This window comes from Eriocheir sinensis, unplaced genomic scaffold (assembly GCF_024679095.1).
Source record: "Eriocheir sinensis breed Jianghai 21 unplaced genomic scaffold, ASM2467909v1 Scaffold1895, whole genome shotgun sequence".
NCBI classification, from domain to species: Eukaryota; Metazoa; Arthropoda; class Malacostraca; order Decapoda; family Varunidae; genus Eriocheir; species Eriocheir sinensis.
In genome coordinates, this window is record NW_026111289.1 from 1 (window position 1) to 15000 (window position 15000).

The 15000-nt window shown below is 41.9% G+C and overlaps 1 protein-coding gene and 1 long non-coding RNA gene across 2 annotated transcripts in view; both read left to right on the plus strand.

Moving 5' to 3' along the window:
• The first annotated feature begins 239 nt into the window (after positions 1-239).
• LOC126990679 (uncharacterized) lies at positions 240-1458 on the plus strand. The gene is made up of 3 exons (XR_007744638.1): positions 240-328; positions 607-739; positions 1125-1458. It is a non-coding gene; the product is annotated as an uncharacterized LOC126990679 (long non-coding RNA).
• A 6605-nt stretch (positions 1459-8063) lies between these two features.
• LOC126990678 (hydroxyacid-oxoacid transhydrogenase, mitochondrial-like) overlaps positions 8064-15000 on the plus strand; it is a 7323-nt gene continuing 386 nt past the window's right edge. The window contains exons 1-10 of the mRNA XM_050849363.1: positions 8064-8223; positions 10461-10548; positions 11087-11295; positions 11625-11821; positions 12249-12417; positions 12838-13005; positions 13643-13801; positions 13910-14061; positions 14170-14291; positions 14997-15000. The exon at positions 14997-15000 is cut by the window's right edge and continues 386 nt beyond it. Coding sequence (XP_050705320.1) covers positions 8165-8223; positions 10461-10548; positions 11087-11295; positions 11625-11821; positions 12249-12417; positions 12838-13005; positions 13643-13801; positions 13910-14061; positions 14170-14291; positions 14997-15000 — 1327 coding nt within the window. The 5' untranslated portion in view covers positions 8064-8164. The remainder of the gene's footprint in view (positions 8224-10460; positions 10549-11086; positions 11296-11624; positions 11822-12248; positions 12418-12837; positions 13006-13642; positions 13802-13909; positions 14062-14169; positions 14292-14996) is intronic.

Sequence of the window (15000 nt, forward strand, 5' to 3'; positions counted from 1 at the left end):
CTTTATGCCCCCATCTCCTACGATTTGCGACACTTTCACATCAAAATTTCACTCCCAAGACCTCATGTACCCCAAGTCGCTGGGTTCTCGTGGCGGAGTCTGCACAGTGTGACTGGACTTTATCTTGCCCTACGACTGTCATATGATATTGAGTATATCTCCTTTGTGTTGTAGGACGTTGACTAATTTTATTTTTTTTATTTCCCTCCCCTTTTTTTTTTTTTTTTTTTTTTTTCCTCCCATTATCGACTTTCCTGTGAGGTCACCAAGACAGCGGCCAGCCAGGGACGAGAACCACAAGAGGTGGAGGAGAATGAGGAAGAGGAAGGTGAGGTCAATCTCTTATTCATTTTTATTCACTTATATTTTTAGGTGAGGATAATCTCTCTCTCTCTCTCTCTCTCTCTCTCTCTCTCTCTCTCTCTCTCTCTTGTTCAAGGTGCAGAGGTCATCTAAAACTATAACCAGAATTATTAATCAGTACATGAAAAGCCCCACAAGAGTATTTTCAAACAGTCAAACTGAGGAGACAATAATTAGAAAACACAAGCATTATTATCTAGAAATTGTCAACTTTTATCCGACTGACAATGGACTTTCTTTCAGGGCGGTGGAGAGGCGGAAGAAGAGTGGAGGAGGAGGCTGTGTGGAGAGGTGGTGTGCTGGATGGAGACTGGACAACGGTATCTGGTGTGCTGGATGAAGCCTTGACAACGGTATCTTCACACGCCTGGCAGAGGTATAGCGACTGATTGCTTTCGTTGTGTTCAAAGCTGCTTTACTAGATAGGATTATGGGAGAGAAGGGAAGGAAAGGGAGGAATTAGGAAGGGAATGAGAAAGGAAGGAAAGGAATTAGAAGGGTAGGAAAGGAAAGAGAAGGGGAAAGGAAGGCAGTAGGAGAGTAGGGAAAGAAAGGAATTAGAAGGGTAGGAGAGGAAAGAGAAGGGAAAGGAAGGAAGTAGGAGAGTAGGGAAGGAAATGGAAAGAGAAGGGATAGGAAGGAAAGGAAAGAAGGGATAGGAAGGGAAGGAAAGAAAAGAAATAGAATAGAAAGTAAGAAATAAGTAAGGAAAAAAAAAAGGAAAACTAGGAAACCGACCACTAACCTCCTATTTCTTCCAGGACAACCAAGAAAAGAAGAAGAAGAAGAAGAGAAGAAGGCTATCACACATACAGGAATTGCAGCATCAAGAGGAAAGATTCAGGTTATATATAAATTTAAAATGCAAGGAATATTTCACAGTGTAATGTACCGGGTTATATTCTTACATGCATGTATGTACTATGTGATATGTTTACGCATCTACGAAGGCAATATATTTAAACGTAACATCCCGGGTTATATATTTGTAAGTGTATGTACTACGCGATATATTTTAAGGGTAAGGTACTGGGTAAGTGTATGTACGAAGCGATATATTTTAAGCGTAAGGTACTGGGTTATATCTGTAAGTGTATGTACTTTATATATTTTAAGCATTAGGTACTGGGTTATATCTGTAAGTGTATGTATGGCGATATATTTTAAGGTACATTCTAGTAATATATATTTTAAACGCAACATCCCGGGTTATATATTTGCAAGTGTATGTACGAAGCGATATATTTTAAGCGTAAGGTACTGGGTTATATCTGTAAGTGTATGTACGAAGCGATATATTTACGTATATTCTAAGCGTAATGTATTGAGTTAGATATTCGTAAGTGTGTGTAGTAATCTATATATTTCCGTATCTACCATTGGGATATATTTTGAGTACGTGCTATGGAAAAATACGTATGGCTATTAACAACATCTGCATGGGAAAATATTTAAGTGTATGTGTTAAGGTTTATATTTACGTATGTACCGAGGGATAATATTTAAGGGTATGGTCGAAGCGATATATTTACACAAAAGGATATATTTTAAGGATAAGGTATTGGGTTATATTTCTACATATATGTACTATGCTATATATATAACAACATCTATGGCTTCTGCATGGCAAATCTAACACCCTCTTCGACTATCCACATTAACCCTTTTGCTGCTGCTGCTATATTAACAACAACTATGGTTTCTGCATGGCAATTTTCGCTGCTTTGGCTATTTACAATTTCCACGGATTTGAGTATTGAAACAAACAATTATATATGGTTTCTGCATGATAATTTTTGCTGCTTCGGCTGTTTACAATTTCCATGGATTTGAGTATTGTAACAAACAACTATATATGGTTTCTGCATGATAATTTTTGCTGCTACTCGCTCATCCGTTTCCGCTTCCTCTATCGCAATAACCCGCAATGCTGCTCCGGCTATTGCTACGCGTGTACTGCCCAGAACTTTAATCCACCCCAACTTCAATATCTCCATTTAAGAGAAGCATAGACCAGGCAAGAGTCTGTAAATAAAATCCACTTGCGTTGTTGCTCCTTGGGCTGCAGCAGTGACCCGAGCAATTAATTCCCTGACCAAGGATAAGAGGATTAGGCCTACAGGGGACACCTCTTGAAAAAAACGCACCATGACTTTTACCTCAAATCAAGGTGGTGTGGAAATAAAGTCAACACACGAATGCACACACAGTACCATACACCCCGTTATACAGTGTCTCACCCATACAGGGACACACACATATACGGTTGAGAGGGCTGATCCTCGACGATGTATGGTTGAATGTCCGCAGTACAGGTTGTACGTAATGATTTCTGTTCACCTGTACGTAATGGGAAAAATGGTTGATTAGAATGCCTTGGTCCGTTTCCAGAGGGCCAATTCTTGATGACGTAAGGTTGTATGTCTGCAGTAAGGGCTACACGTAATGATTTCTATACACGAGCAATTATACGCAACAGGAAGACGAAGAATAAGATGTTTGTTTTAAGTCAAAAGGGCTAATTCTTGATGATGTATATGTCTAATGCATTATCCCATACACTCCATGCTTGCAGGAAGGGTTACACATAATGATTTCTATACACAAACTAATGTACATAACAGGAAGACGAAGAACAAGATTTGTATAGGGTTGAAAGGGCTGATCATGATTTTCGAAGATGTATGTCTTTATTGCATTTTTCCATACACTCCAAGCTTGCAGGAAGAGTTATATGTAATTTCTATACACAAACTAATACACATAACAGGAAAATGAAGAATAAAGATGTTTGTTGAATTTTGAAAGGGCTGATTCTTGAAGCTGTATGTCTTGTCTTGGATTCTCCCATATCTACACTCCAAGCTTACAGTGAGGGTTACACGTAGTGATTTCTATACACAAACTAATATATGAAACAAGAAAATAAAGATTGAGGTGGCTGTATAAGGTTGACAGGGCTGATTCTCGACGATGTATGTCTGTATTGTGAATGAGGTGTTTGTATAAGGTCGAAAGAATTGATTCTTGATGTATGTCTGTATTGCATTCTCCCATTCACTCCATGCTTGCAGGAAAGTTTTATTTTTATTTATTTATATTTTTATGTTGTGGCTTATTGCGCCAGTAGGCTTCTTCCCGGTGGATCCTGATGGTCGGCCCAAGGCTTCTTCCTGGTGGGGCCTGATGGTCAGCCCAGCCCATCTCGACGATATATGTCCGTATTGCATTCTCCCATACACTCCAAGCTTGCAGGAAGGGTTATAGATATTTAAATTTATGTGGAGCAGGAGAATAAAGAATGAGATGTTTGTATAATGTTGAAATGGCTAATTCTCGACGATGTATGTTTTCTCGAGTGTTTCATTGGGCTAGTTGTAGGCTGTGGGACCACGACCTCCAGAGCCGATGATGTATGTCTTGCATTCTCCCATACACTCCATGCTTGCAGGAAGGGTTATTAATTATGATTTCCATACACAAGCATTTATACGTAGCAGGAAAATGAAGAACAAGATGTTTGTATAATGTCGAAAGGGCTGATTCTCGAAGATACATGTCTGTATTACATTCTCCCATACACTCCATGCTTGCAGGAAGGGTTATACATGCTGAAATTTATACGTAACAGGAGAATAAAGAATGAGATGTTTGTATAATGTCGAAAGGGCTGATTCTTGAAGATGTATGTCTATTGCATTTTTCCATACACTCCATGCTTACAGTAAGGGTTATACATACTGAAATTTATGCTTAACAGGAGAGTAAAGAATAAGATGTTTGTATAATGTCAAAAGGGCTGATTCTCGACGATGTATGTTTTCTTGAGTGTTTTATGCGGCTAGTTATAGGCTGTGGGACCACGACCTCCAGAGCTGACGATGTATGTCTATATTGCATTCTCCTGTACACTCCATGCTTGCAGGAAGGGCTTTATGCAATGATTTCTATACACTAACTATTATATGTAATGGGAAAATGTAGTGAGGTGTTTGTATAAGGTTGAGAGGGCTGATTCTGGACTGTATGTATGTTTTGCATTCTCCCATACACTCCATGCTTGCAGGAAGGGTTATACATACTGAAATTTATACGTAACGAGAATAAAGAATGAGGTGTTTGTATAATGTCGAATGGGCTGATTCTTGAAGATGTATGTGTATTGCATTCTCCCATACACTCCAAGCTTGCAAGAAGGGTTATACATACTGAAATTTATGCATAACGAGAATAAAGATTGAGATGTTTGTATAATGTCGAAAGGGCTGATTTCGTATATATATGTCTGTATTACATTCTCTCATACACTCCGAGCTTGCAGGAAGGGTTATACATGCTGAAATTTATACGTAACAGGAGAATAAAGAATGAGATGTTTGTATAATGTCGAAAGGGCTGATTCTCGACGATGTATGTTTTCTTGAGTGTTTTATTGGGCTAGTTAGGCTGTGGGACCACGGCCTCCAGAACCGACGATGTATGTCTGCATTGCATTTTCCCATAGGCCTACACTCCATGCCTGCAGGAAGGGATATACATAATGATTTCTATACAAGCAAGTCTACGTAACAGGAAAATGAAGGATAAGATGTTTGTATTAGATAGAAAGGTCCCATTATTGACGATGTATGTCTGTATTGCATTCTCCCACACACTCCATGCTTTCAGGAAGGGCTTTACGCAATGATTTCTATACACTATTGTACTTAACGAGAAAATGTAGAGTGAGGTGTTTTATAAGGTTGAAAGGGCTGATTCTCGACGATGTATGTCTGTATTGCATTCTTCCACACACTCCATGCTTGCAGGAAGGGTTATACATACTGAAATTTATGTTACGAGAATAAAGAAAGATATTTGTATAAGATCGAAAGGGCTGATTCTCGACGATATATGTCTGTATTGCATTCTTCCACACACTCCATGCTTGCAGGAAGGGTTATACGTAATGATTTCTATACACAAGCATTTGTACGTAGCATGAAAATGAAGAACGAGATGTTTGTATAATGTTGTAAGGGCTGATTCTTGAAGATGTATGTCTGTATTGCATTCTCCCATACACTCCAAGCTTGCAGGAAGGGTTATACAAACTTAAATTTATATGTAACAGGAGAATGAAGAATGAGGTGTTTGTATAATGTCGAAAGGGCTGATTCTCGACGATGTATGTCTGTATTGCATTCTCCCATACAGTCCGAGCTTGCAGGAAGGGTTATACAAAATGATTCCTATACACAAGCATTTATACGTAGCAGGAAAATGAAGAACGAGATGTTTGTATAAGGTCGAAAGGGCTGATTCTCTATGATGTATGTCTGTATTGCATTCTCCCATACACTCCATGCTTGCAGGAAGGGTTATTAATTATGATTTCTACACACAAGCATTTATTCGTAGCAGGAAAATGAAGAACGAGATGTTTGTATGATGTCGAAATGGCTGATTCTCGAAGATATGTCTGTATTACATTCTCCCATACACTCCATGCTTGCAGGAAGGGTTATACGTAATGATATATATACACAAGCATTTATTAGGAAAATGAAAAAAGAACGGGACCACGACCTCCAGCCCCGATGATGTACGTCTGTTGCATTCTCCCACACCCATGCTTGCAGGAAGGGTTATACGTAATGATTTCTACACAATTTATTATTTTCATTGGAAAATGAAGAACGAGATGTTTGTATGATGTCGAAAGAGATGTTTGGATAATGTCGAAAGGGCTGATTCTTGAAGATATATGTCTGTTGCATTCTCCCATACATTCCATGCCTGCAGGAAGGGTTACACATACTGAAATTTATGCATAACTGGAGAATAAAGAATGAGATGTTTGTATAATGTTGAAGGGGCTGATTCTCGACGATGTATGTTTTCTTGAGTGTGTTATGGGGCTAGTTAGGCTGTGGGACCACGGCCTCCAGAGCCGACGATGTATGTCTGCATTGCCTTCCCCCACACTCCATGCTTCCAGGAAGGGATTTATACAATGTAATCTATACCCTATTATATGTAACAGGAAAATGTAGAGTGAGGTGTTTGTATAAGGTTGAAAGGGCTGATTCTCAACGATCGATGTACGTCTGTATTGCATTCTTCCATACACTCCATGCTTGCAGGATAGGTTATACGTAATGATTTCTATGCAAACATTTATACGTAACAGGAAAATGAAAAATGAGATGTTTGTATCAGGTAGAACGGTCCCATTCTCGATGATGTATGTCTGTATTGCATTCTTCCATACATTCCATGTTTGCAGGAAGGGTTATACGTAATGATTTCTATACAAACATTTATACGTAACAGGAAAATGAAAAATGAGATGTTTGTATCAGGTAGAAAGGTCCCATTCTCGATGATATATGTCTGTATTGCATTCTTTCATACATTCTATGCTTGCAGGAAGGGTTATACGTAATGATTTCTATACAAACATTTATACGTAACAGGAAAATGAAGAGTGAGGTGTTTGTTTAAAGTTGAAAGGGCAGATTCTCGACGATGTATGTCTATTGTATTCTCCCATACACTCCGAGCTTGCAGGAAGGGTTATCATACTGAAATTTTTACGTAACAGGAGAATAAAGAATGAGATGTTTGTAAAATGTCAAAAGGGCTGATTCTCGACGATGTATGTTTTCTTGAGCGTTTTATTGGGCTAGTTATAGGCTGTGGGACTACGGCCTCCAGGGCCAACGATGTATGTCTGCATTGCATTTTCCCTTAGGCCTACACCATGATTGCAGGAAGGGTTATACGTAATGATTTCTATACACAAGCAAGTCTACGTAACTGGAAAATGAAGGATAAGATGTTTGTATTAGATAGAAAGGTCCCATTATCGACGATGTATGTCTGCATTACATTCTCCCACACTCCATGCGTACTGGAAGGGCTTTACGCAATGATTTCTATAACTATTATACGTAACGGGAAAATGTAGAGTGAGGTATTCGTATAAGGTTGAAAGGGCTGATTCTCGACGATGTATGTTTTCATTGCATTCTTCCATACATTCCATGCCTGCAAGAAGGGTTATATATAATGATTTCTATACACAAACTATTGTACGTAACGGGAAAATGTAGAGTGAGGTACGTATTTGTATAAGGTTGAAAGGGCTGATTCTCGACGATGTAGGTCTATATTGCATTTTCCCACACACTCCATGCCTGCAGGAAGGGTTTACGCAATGATTTCTATGCAAACATTTATACGTAGCAGGAAAATGAAGAATGGGGTGTTTGTTTAAGGTTGAAATGCCCGCTTTTCGACGATGTATGTCTGTATTGCATTCTCCCATACCCCCCAAGCTTGCAGGAAGGGTTTAACATAATGTTTTCTATACACACGCACACAGGTATATTCGTAACATATGAATAGGAAAGTCGATTCATACATCTGCCTGCATTTCGTATATATAATTTACGTAACTCGATGAGCAGCCCGGAGGTCCACCCCAGCTGTGTCCGCAGTCGACGAGATTCAACAAAGTAAGAAAAGAGGAAGACAAGAAAGGGAAGGGAGAGAAAGGAATAAAGATGAGGAAAGGATACAATTAATGAAGAATAAGGAAAGGCATGAAGGGGAAATGATAACTTTTAAAGGAGATAAGATAAGGAAAAGATGCCATTAATGAAGAATAAGGAAAGACATGAAGAGGAGGAAAAGATAACGGTTCAAGGAGAGAAGGAATAGATACATGAATGGTCTTGGTCCTGGGCAGGGGAGGTAAACAAACTACTTTAAAACGAGAATCAGCCAGTGCCTCACAGGTGTTCAAAGAGGAAGGATGTCTACAGCAGGTCGCTCCCGGGCCCTTCATCTCCTCAAGTCCATATCCTCGGCCACGTAAGGCATTAGAACGTGTTATATTAATGTATTTTATCGTATTTACTGGTTTATTGTGTATTTCTTTGCTTATGTTTCCTCGTATATGTGTGCAGCTATATTCCGTCATTTATCATTATTTTTCTTGTATTTCCTTTCATTCGTATTTAATTTATCGTTTATTTATTCGTTTATCATCTATTTTCTCGTGTATGTAAGCCCCAGAGAGTGTCATGTTATAATAAACGTGAAAATAAGGGAAGGAGGGAAGAGAAGAAGGTGATTGACGAAGGAAGAAGAGAAAGACAAGGATAAAGAAGGGGAAGAGGAAGAGAAGGGAAGGGAATGTTGGAGAAATAAAGGGGAAGACATGGAAAGGAATTAAGAAGGGAAAGCCAGTGTTGTCATAAGGAAGAGGAAGGAAAGAGAATGGAGAGAAGAAGGGAAATGAAGTGTTGTCATTATATAAAGATGGGAAGGAATTAGTGTCGATAAGAAAGGGAAGAGAATGGAGAGAAGGGAAAGGAAGTGTTGTCATTATATAAGGAAGAGGAAGAAGAAGGGAAAGGAAGGGAAGAGAAGAGAGTGGAAGTCATTATATAAGGAAAAGGAAGAAGGGAAAGGAAGTGTTGTCATTATAAGGAATTAAGGGAAGAGAAGAGAGTGGAAGGGGAACGAATATATAAGGAGGGAAGGAAGAGAATGGATAAATAAGGAAGGGAAGGGAAAGAAAGAGTAAGATAGGGGAAGGAATATAAGATAACGAATAAGAGAGGAAGGGAAGGGAAGGAGGAAAAAGATAGAGAAGAAGAGTAAAGAATAGACCTAGGATAAAGAAGGAAGGAGAATATGGGAAAGGAAAGAAGGACATGTGGGAAAGGGAAGGAAGGGAAACGATGATAAGGAAGGAAGAAAATGAATATCTGAGGAAGGAAGGAAAGATATGGAAGGGAAGGAGAGGAAATGAAGGGAAATTAAAGGAAATAGGGATCAAAGTTAGTGTTGTAATTATATAAGAAAGCAGAGAGAACACAAAGGAAGAAAGAATAATTAACAGAGAAGGGAAGGAAGGAAGGAGACAGAGCATAGGAGGATAAGGATATGAAAAGAGAAGGGAATAGGATGAACTATTAATTAGAGAGAGAGGGGAATAACTGACCTTTATCAATACGCATATATGTAGGGTATTGCATAATCGAGGGAGAGGGAGAGAGAGAGAACAACATATCAAGGCCATTGGGTTGCTAAGCTAGTAGTAGTAGTAGTAATAGTAGTAGCAGTAGTAGACTAGTAGTAGTAGTGAAGGAAAGTGTAGATAAAAAGGGATGTATTAGAAGGAGGAAGAAGAATAAAAAGAGGAGGAAGAGAAGAAAAGAGGAATGAGGAGAGATAAATAATTAGATGGAGGGGGAAGAGAAAAAAATGGTATGTGGAGGAGGAGGAGGAAAAAGAAGAAGAGGAATAATATAAAGATAAATATGGAAGAGGAGGAGAAGAAGGAAAGATTAATAAGAGATGGAGAGAAAGAGGAAAAAGAGGAGGAGGAGGAAGATGGGATAAGAGAGAATGGAGGAGAGAGAAAGAAGGAAGTGGAGAGAAAAAAAAAGAGGAAGAAAAGAAGAGGAATAATAAAGATAAATATGGAAGAGGAGGAGGAGGAGGAAAGATTAATAAGAGATGGAGAGAAAGAGGAAAGAAGAGGAGGAGGAATATGGGATGAGAGAGAAAGAGGAAGAGGAGGAGGAAGAGAGAGAGAGAGAGAGAGAGAGAGAGAGAGAGAGAGAGAGAACTAATGACCTTGATTATATAAAAAAAAATACCTAACCAGAAGCTTATTGTGTCCTTATAAGGTTCAAAGTCCAGTGTAAGTCTGTTATCTAATTGACCTTCCCTACTTGACCTTGTGTGTGTGTGTGTGTGTGTGTGACCTTGGCTTTTATCTCCTCCTCCTCCTTCTCCTTCTCCTTCTTCTTCCTTTTATTCTTATTATTATGATTCTTCTTCCTTCTTTTCCTCCTCCTCCTCCTTTCCTTCTTCTTTTTCTTCTTCTATTTCTTGTTATTGTTCTTCTTCCTCCTCCTCTTTTCTTCTATACTTCTTATTTTCTTTCTAAGTCTTCCTCTTCGACACATAAAAAGCACCTCTCCTCCTCTTCCTCTCCTCCTCCTCCTCCTCTTCCTTCTACTACTACTACTACTACTAGCTACTACTACTACTACTACTAATAATAATAATAATAATGATAATAATGCCCACAGATGCCAGTGTCCCGCCCACTCTGCTGGTTGGTCACATCCACACCCACACTCAACCACAGCCACCAAGACAACCGACTATGCCTTTGAGGTCAGTGAAGTGAGGTCAACCGAGGTCACTGGCTGCAATATTTATTTTTATTTTATTTTATTGTGTTCATTTTTACTTCCTCTTTCCTTTTTCCTTCATTCCTTCCTTTCTCTCCTTCCCTTTCTTCTCCCATCCCCATATATATTTCCCATCTCTTCCATTCCCTTTCTTCCCTTCCCTTCCTCTCCTTCCCTTCCTACCCCATCCTATATATCTTTCCCTTCTCTTCCATTCCCTTCCTCCCCTTCCCTTCCTTCTCCCATCTCCCTATATCTTTCCCTTCTCTTCCATTCCCTTCCTCTCCTTCCCTTCCTTCTCCCATCCCATATATATTTCCCTTCTCTTCCATTCCCTTCCTTCTCCCATCCCATATTTTCCTTCTCTTCCATTCCCTTCCTCCCTTCTCTTCCTCTCCTTCTCTTCCATTCCCTTACTTTCTCTCTCTCCTTTTCCTTCTTCCACACCCTAATATATATTTTTTCCACCACCACCACCACCACCACCACCACTAACCATTCTCCCCCCTCCACTCCCACAGATGGCATGCAGCACCGTCCGCTATGGGCCTCGAGTCACTCAGGAGGTGGGTCAAGACGTGGGCGTTCTGGGCGCTAAGCGGGTCCTCGTCATGACCGACCCCACACTGGCTAAGATGACCCCCCTGTCGGCCGTCCTGGACTCACTCTCTCGGCACAAGGTGGACTACGAGGTCTATGATACAGTGAGAGTGGAGCCTACTGATACAAGGTGAGGTACTGCGGTTGTTGTATTAGTATGTGGTCAACTATGAGGCCTATGATACTGTGCAGGTTAAGGGATATTAGGCTTGTTTGTAGGCCTATGTTATTATTATTATCCTTTTTCCTCCATACATCTCTATCATCAGTGTTTGTTTCATTCCGTTTCTTCAATTTATTCTTTATCTTTCATTATTCCTCCATCTTTTGTCTCTCTCTCTTTATCTCTCCTCCTCTCCTTTTTATTATTGTTATTTTTTATCTTTTCCTCTCCTTCTTTTTCTCTCCTCTCCCTTATCTCCCTCTCTCTCACCCTCTCCCTCTCTCTCTCCCTCACAGTTTCAAGGCGGCCATAGATTTTGCCAAGGCAGGTAATTTCGATGCCTACATTGCTGTCGGTGGCGGCTCGGTCATCGACACTTGCAAAGCCGCCAACCTCTATGCTTCAGACCCAACGGCGGATTTCCTCGATTACGTCAACCCGCCCATCGGAAAGGGAAAGCCTGTTACCGTGAAGCTGGCCCCCCTCATAGCTGGTGGGTGCCTTGGGGTATAGGGGAAGGAGGGGGGAGGGGGTTGGAAGAGAAGGGGAAGGGAGGGTAGGAAAGGGAGGGTAGGGAAGGGAGGGTTAGAAAGGAAGGGGAAGGAAAGAAAGCATAGGGAAGGGAAGGGTAGGGTAAGAAAGGGGAAGGAAGGGAAGGGAAGGGTAGGGTAAGGAAAGGAAGGGAAGCAAAGGGAAGGGAAGGGAGGGGAGGGGAGAGAGAGAGAGAGAGAGAGAGAGAGAGAGAGAGACTATTTGATTCTCTCTCTCTCTCTCTCTCTCTCTCACTTTTCTTTCCTCATATAGAAGTCTTTCCTCCATGTCATTCCCCTCCTTCCTTTCTCTCCCCATTTCCTTACCTCACTAACCACCCCTCTCTCTCTCTCTCACACACACTCTCTCTCTCTCTCTCTCTCTCTCAGTTCCCACGACAGCCGGCACAGGGAGCGAGACCACAGGTGTCGCTATCTTCGACTACGAGCCCCTGAAAGCCAAGACAGGGATTGCCAACAGGGCGCTGAGACCAACATTGGGTATTATTGACCCGCTCCATACCCTCCTGATGCCCGAGCGAGTGACGGCCTATAGTGGGTGAGTGTGTGTGTGTGTGTGTGTGTGTGTATTTACCTAGTTGTAGTTTTGCAGGGCCTGGGCTTCATGCTCATGTGGTCCCGTCTCCGTATCTGCATTTATCCAACTTTTCCTTAAAGCTTTGCACACTCCTCGCTGATACTGCATCCTCAGTTAGTCCGTTCCAAACCTCTGTATTTCTTTGAGGGAAGCTATATTTCTTTATGTCTCTCAATCATTTTCCCTTCCTCATTTTTTTACTGTGTCCTCTTGTGTTCCTGGTGGTAACTTCTTCTTTTAGTAGTAACTCCTCATTTTCTACTTCTTCCATTTTGTGTGTGTGTGTGTGTGTGTGTTTGTCTTTTCTTCTCTCTCTCTCTCTTTAACCATAACATCCCATTCACAAACTTTTATCCCTTCACTCCTTCCCATCCTTGACAGGTTTGACGTCCTATGCCATGCCCTGGAGTCCTTCACAGCCATCCCCTACCAGCAGAGGTCACCCCGCCCCGAGCACCCCCTCCTGCGCCCCGCCTACCAGGGGTCAAACCCAATATCTGACGTCTGGGCGCGACACGCTCTGGGAATTATCAGAAAGTACTTCAAGAGGTGAGGAAGAGGAGGGATAGGGATGCTGGGATTGGAGGGAAAGGAAAGGTAAAGCCTTACTCACACTGACTATGACCTAATAATGACCACTCACAACCTGCGGGTTGCAGGAGGTCACGCATGGTTGTGCATGCAATCATCATGTCTCTCTGTCCACCCTGTGACAAAAGGTCAGCTGGAGATTTTTGGTGCTGCACCAAAACACTCCAGCCGACCTTTTTGGTCACTGTCAGTCATAAAGAGGTTGCCGTCTGGTGGCCAAATGGACTGTGTCTGGACAGCAAGCAGACTGCCATTAGTGGCCGACCTATGACTGTTGACTGGATGGTGAGTGGACGCCGTCCAGGTGTTGTCAGGTGGTGGGTGGTCGCTATGTCCACCGCACACTGTGTATCTGTCGCTGGCCATGGCCGGTGTTTGGCCCCCCACCACACAGTGAGTTGTGTGGGGACCGCTGGCAGTCTGGATGGCAATGGGTGACATCCATTGCCACACCGTATATGACGGTCACTACGGGATACACCGGAAACAAGAAATATCATGCAATGAAAGCCAGAATAAGAGAGAAGCAGGTTAACAAAACCCAACCATTACTGTGAAAAAATAACCCCCCTCCCCCTCCTCCCTCACCCCATAGGTCAGTGTACAACAACGACGACGTAGAGGCGCGCTCCCAGATGCACCTGGCGAGCACCTTTGCCGGGGTTGGGTTCGGCAACGCTGGGGTGCACCTCTGCCACGGCCTGTCCTACCCCATAGCTGGCGGCGTGCGGGACTACAAGCCGGCAGAGTACCAGTGAGTGTGTGTACTGTTATTATTATCATCATTATTATGATTATTGGTGACAGGACCTTTTACAGCGCACCATGACTGTAGTAACACACGTAACACATCCTCCCCCAGGTGCCCCCATGCGCTAATCCCCCATGGGCTGTCGGTGGTGATGACGGCCCCAGCGGTCTTCACCTTCACGGCCCCAATGTGCCCCGAACGCCACCTTGAGGCCGCCACACTGCTGGGCCGAGACACAACCAACGTCAGGAAGGAGGACGCCGGTGAGGAGGGATCGAGGGAGGGAGTTGAGAGGCAAAGAGAAAGAGAGATAATAATGATAACTAACTATAACAAACAACAACTAACAACTTCATCATCATCATCATCAGGTCTGGTCTTGGCGGAGGTCTTGCGCGAATACATGCAGGAAATGAAGGTGGATGACGGATTGAACGCGCTGGGCTTCACCTCGGATGATATACCTGCGCTCGTCAAGGGGACACTGCCACAGGTAAGGGAGGAGGAGGAGGAGGAGGGGTTGGGAAGGGGGTGAAGGAGGAGGAGGAGGGAAGAGAAAGAACAGTTTAGGAAGGGGAAGGGAAAAGAAAAGAAGGAAAGGGAAGGGAAGGAAGAGGAGGAAGAGGAAGAACAGTTTAGGAAGGGAAGGGAAGGAAGGAGGAGGAGGAGGAGAAAGGGAAGGAAAGGAAGAGGAGGAAGAGGAAGACAGTTTAGCAAGGGAAGGGAAAGGAAAGAAGAGAAGGGAAGGGAAGGAAAGGAAGGAGGAAGGGAAGAGAAGAGAAGGGGAAGGAAAAATAAAGGAAAGGGGAGGAAAGGTAGGGAAAGGAAAGGAAAATAAAGAGAGGAAGGAAAGAAAGGAAAAGAAAGGCAAGTATAGGAAGAGAAAGAAAAACAATTCAGTTAACAAAAGGGAAGAGAAAGGAAGGAAGAAAAAATCAGATCAAAGTAAGAGAAAAAAATCAAATCATACATCAAATTATACATCAAGTCATACATCAAATCATACATCAAATTATACATCAAATCATACATCAAATTATACATCAAATCATACATCAAATTATACATCAAATCATACATCAAATTATACATCAAATCATACATCAAATTATACATCAAATCATACATCAAATTATACATCAAATCATACATCAAAATTATATACACCCTAACATACATATCCCCCTCCCCCCCCCAGCATC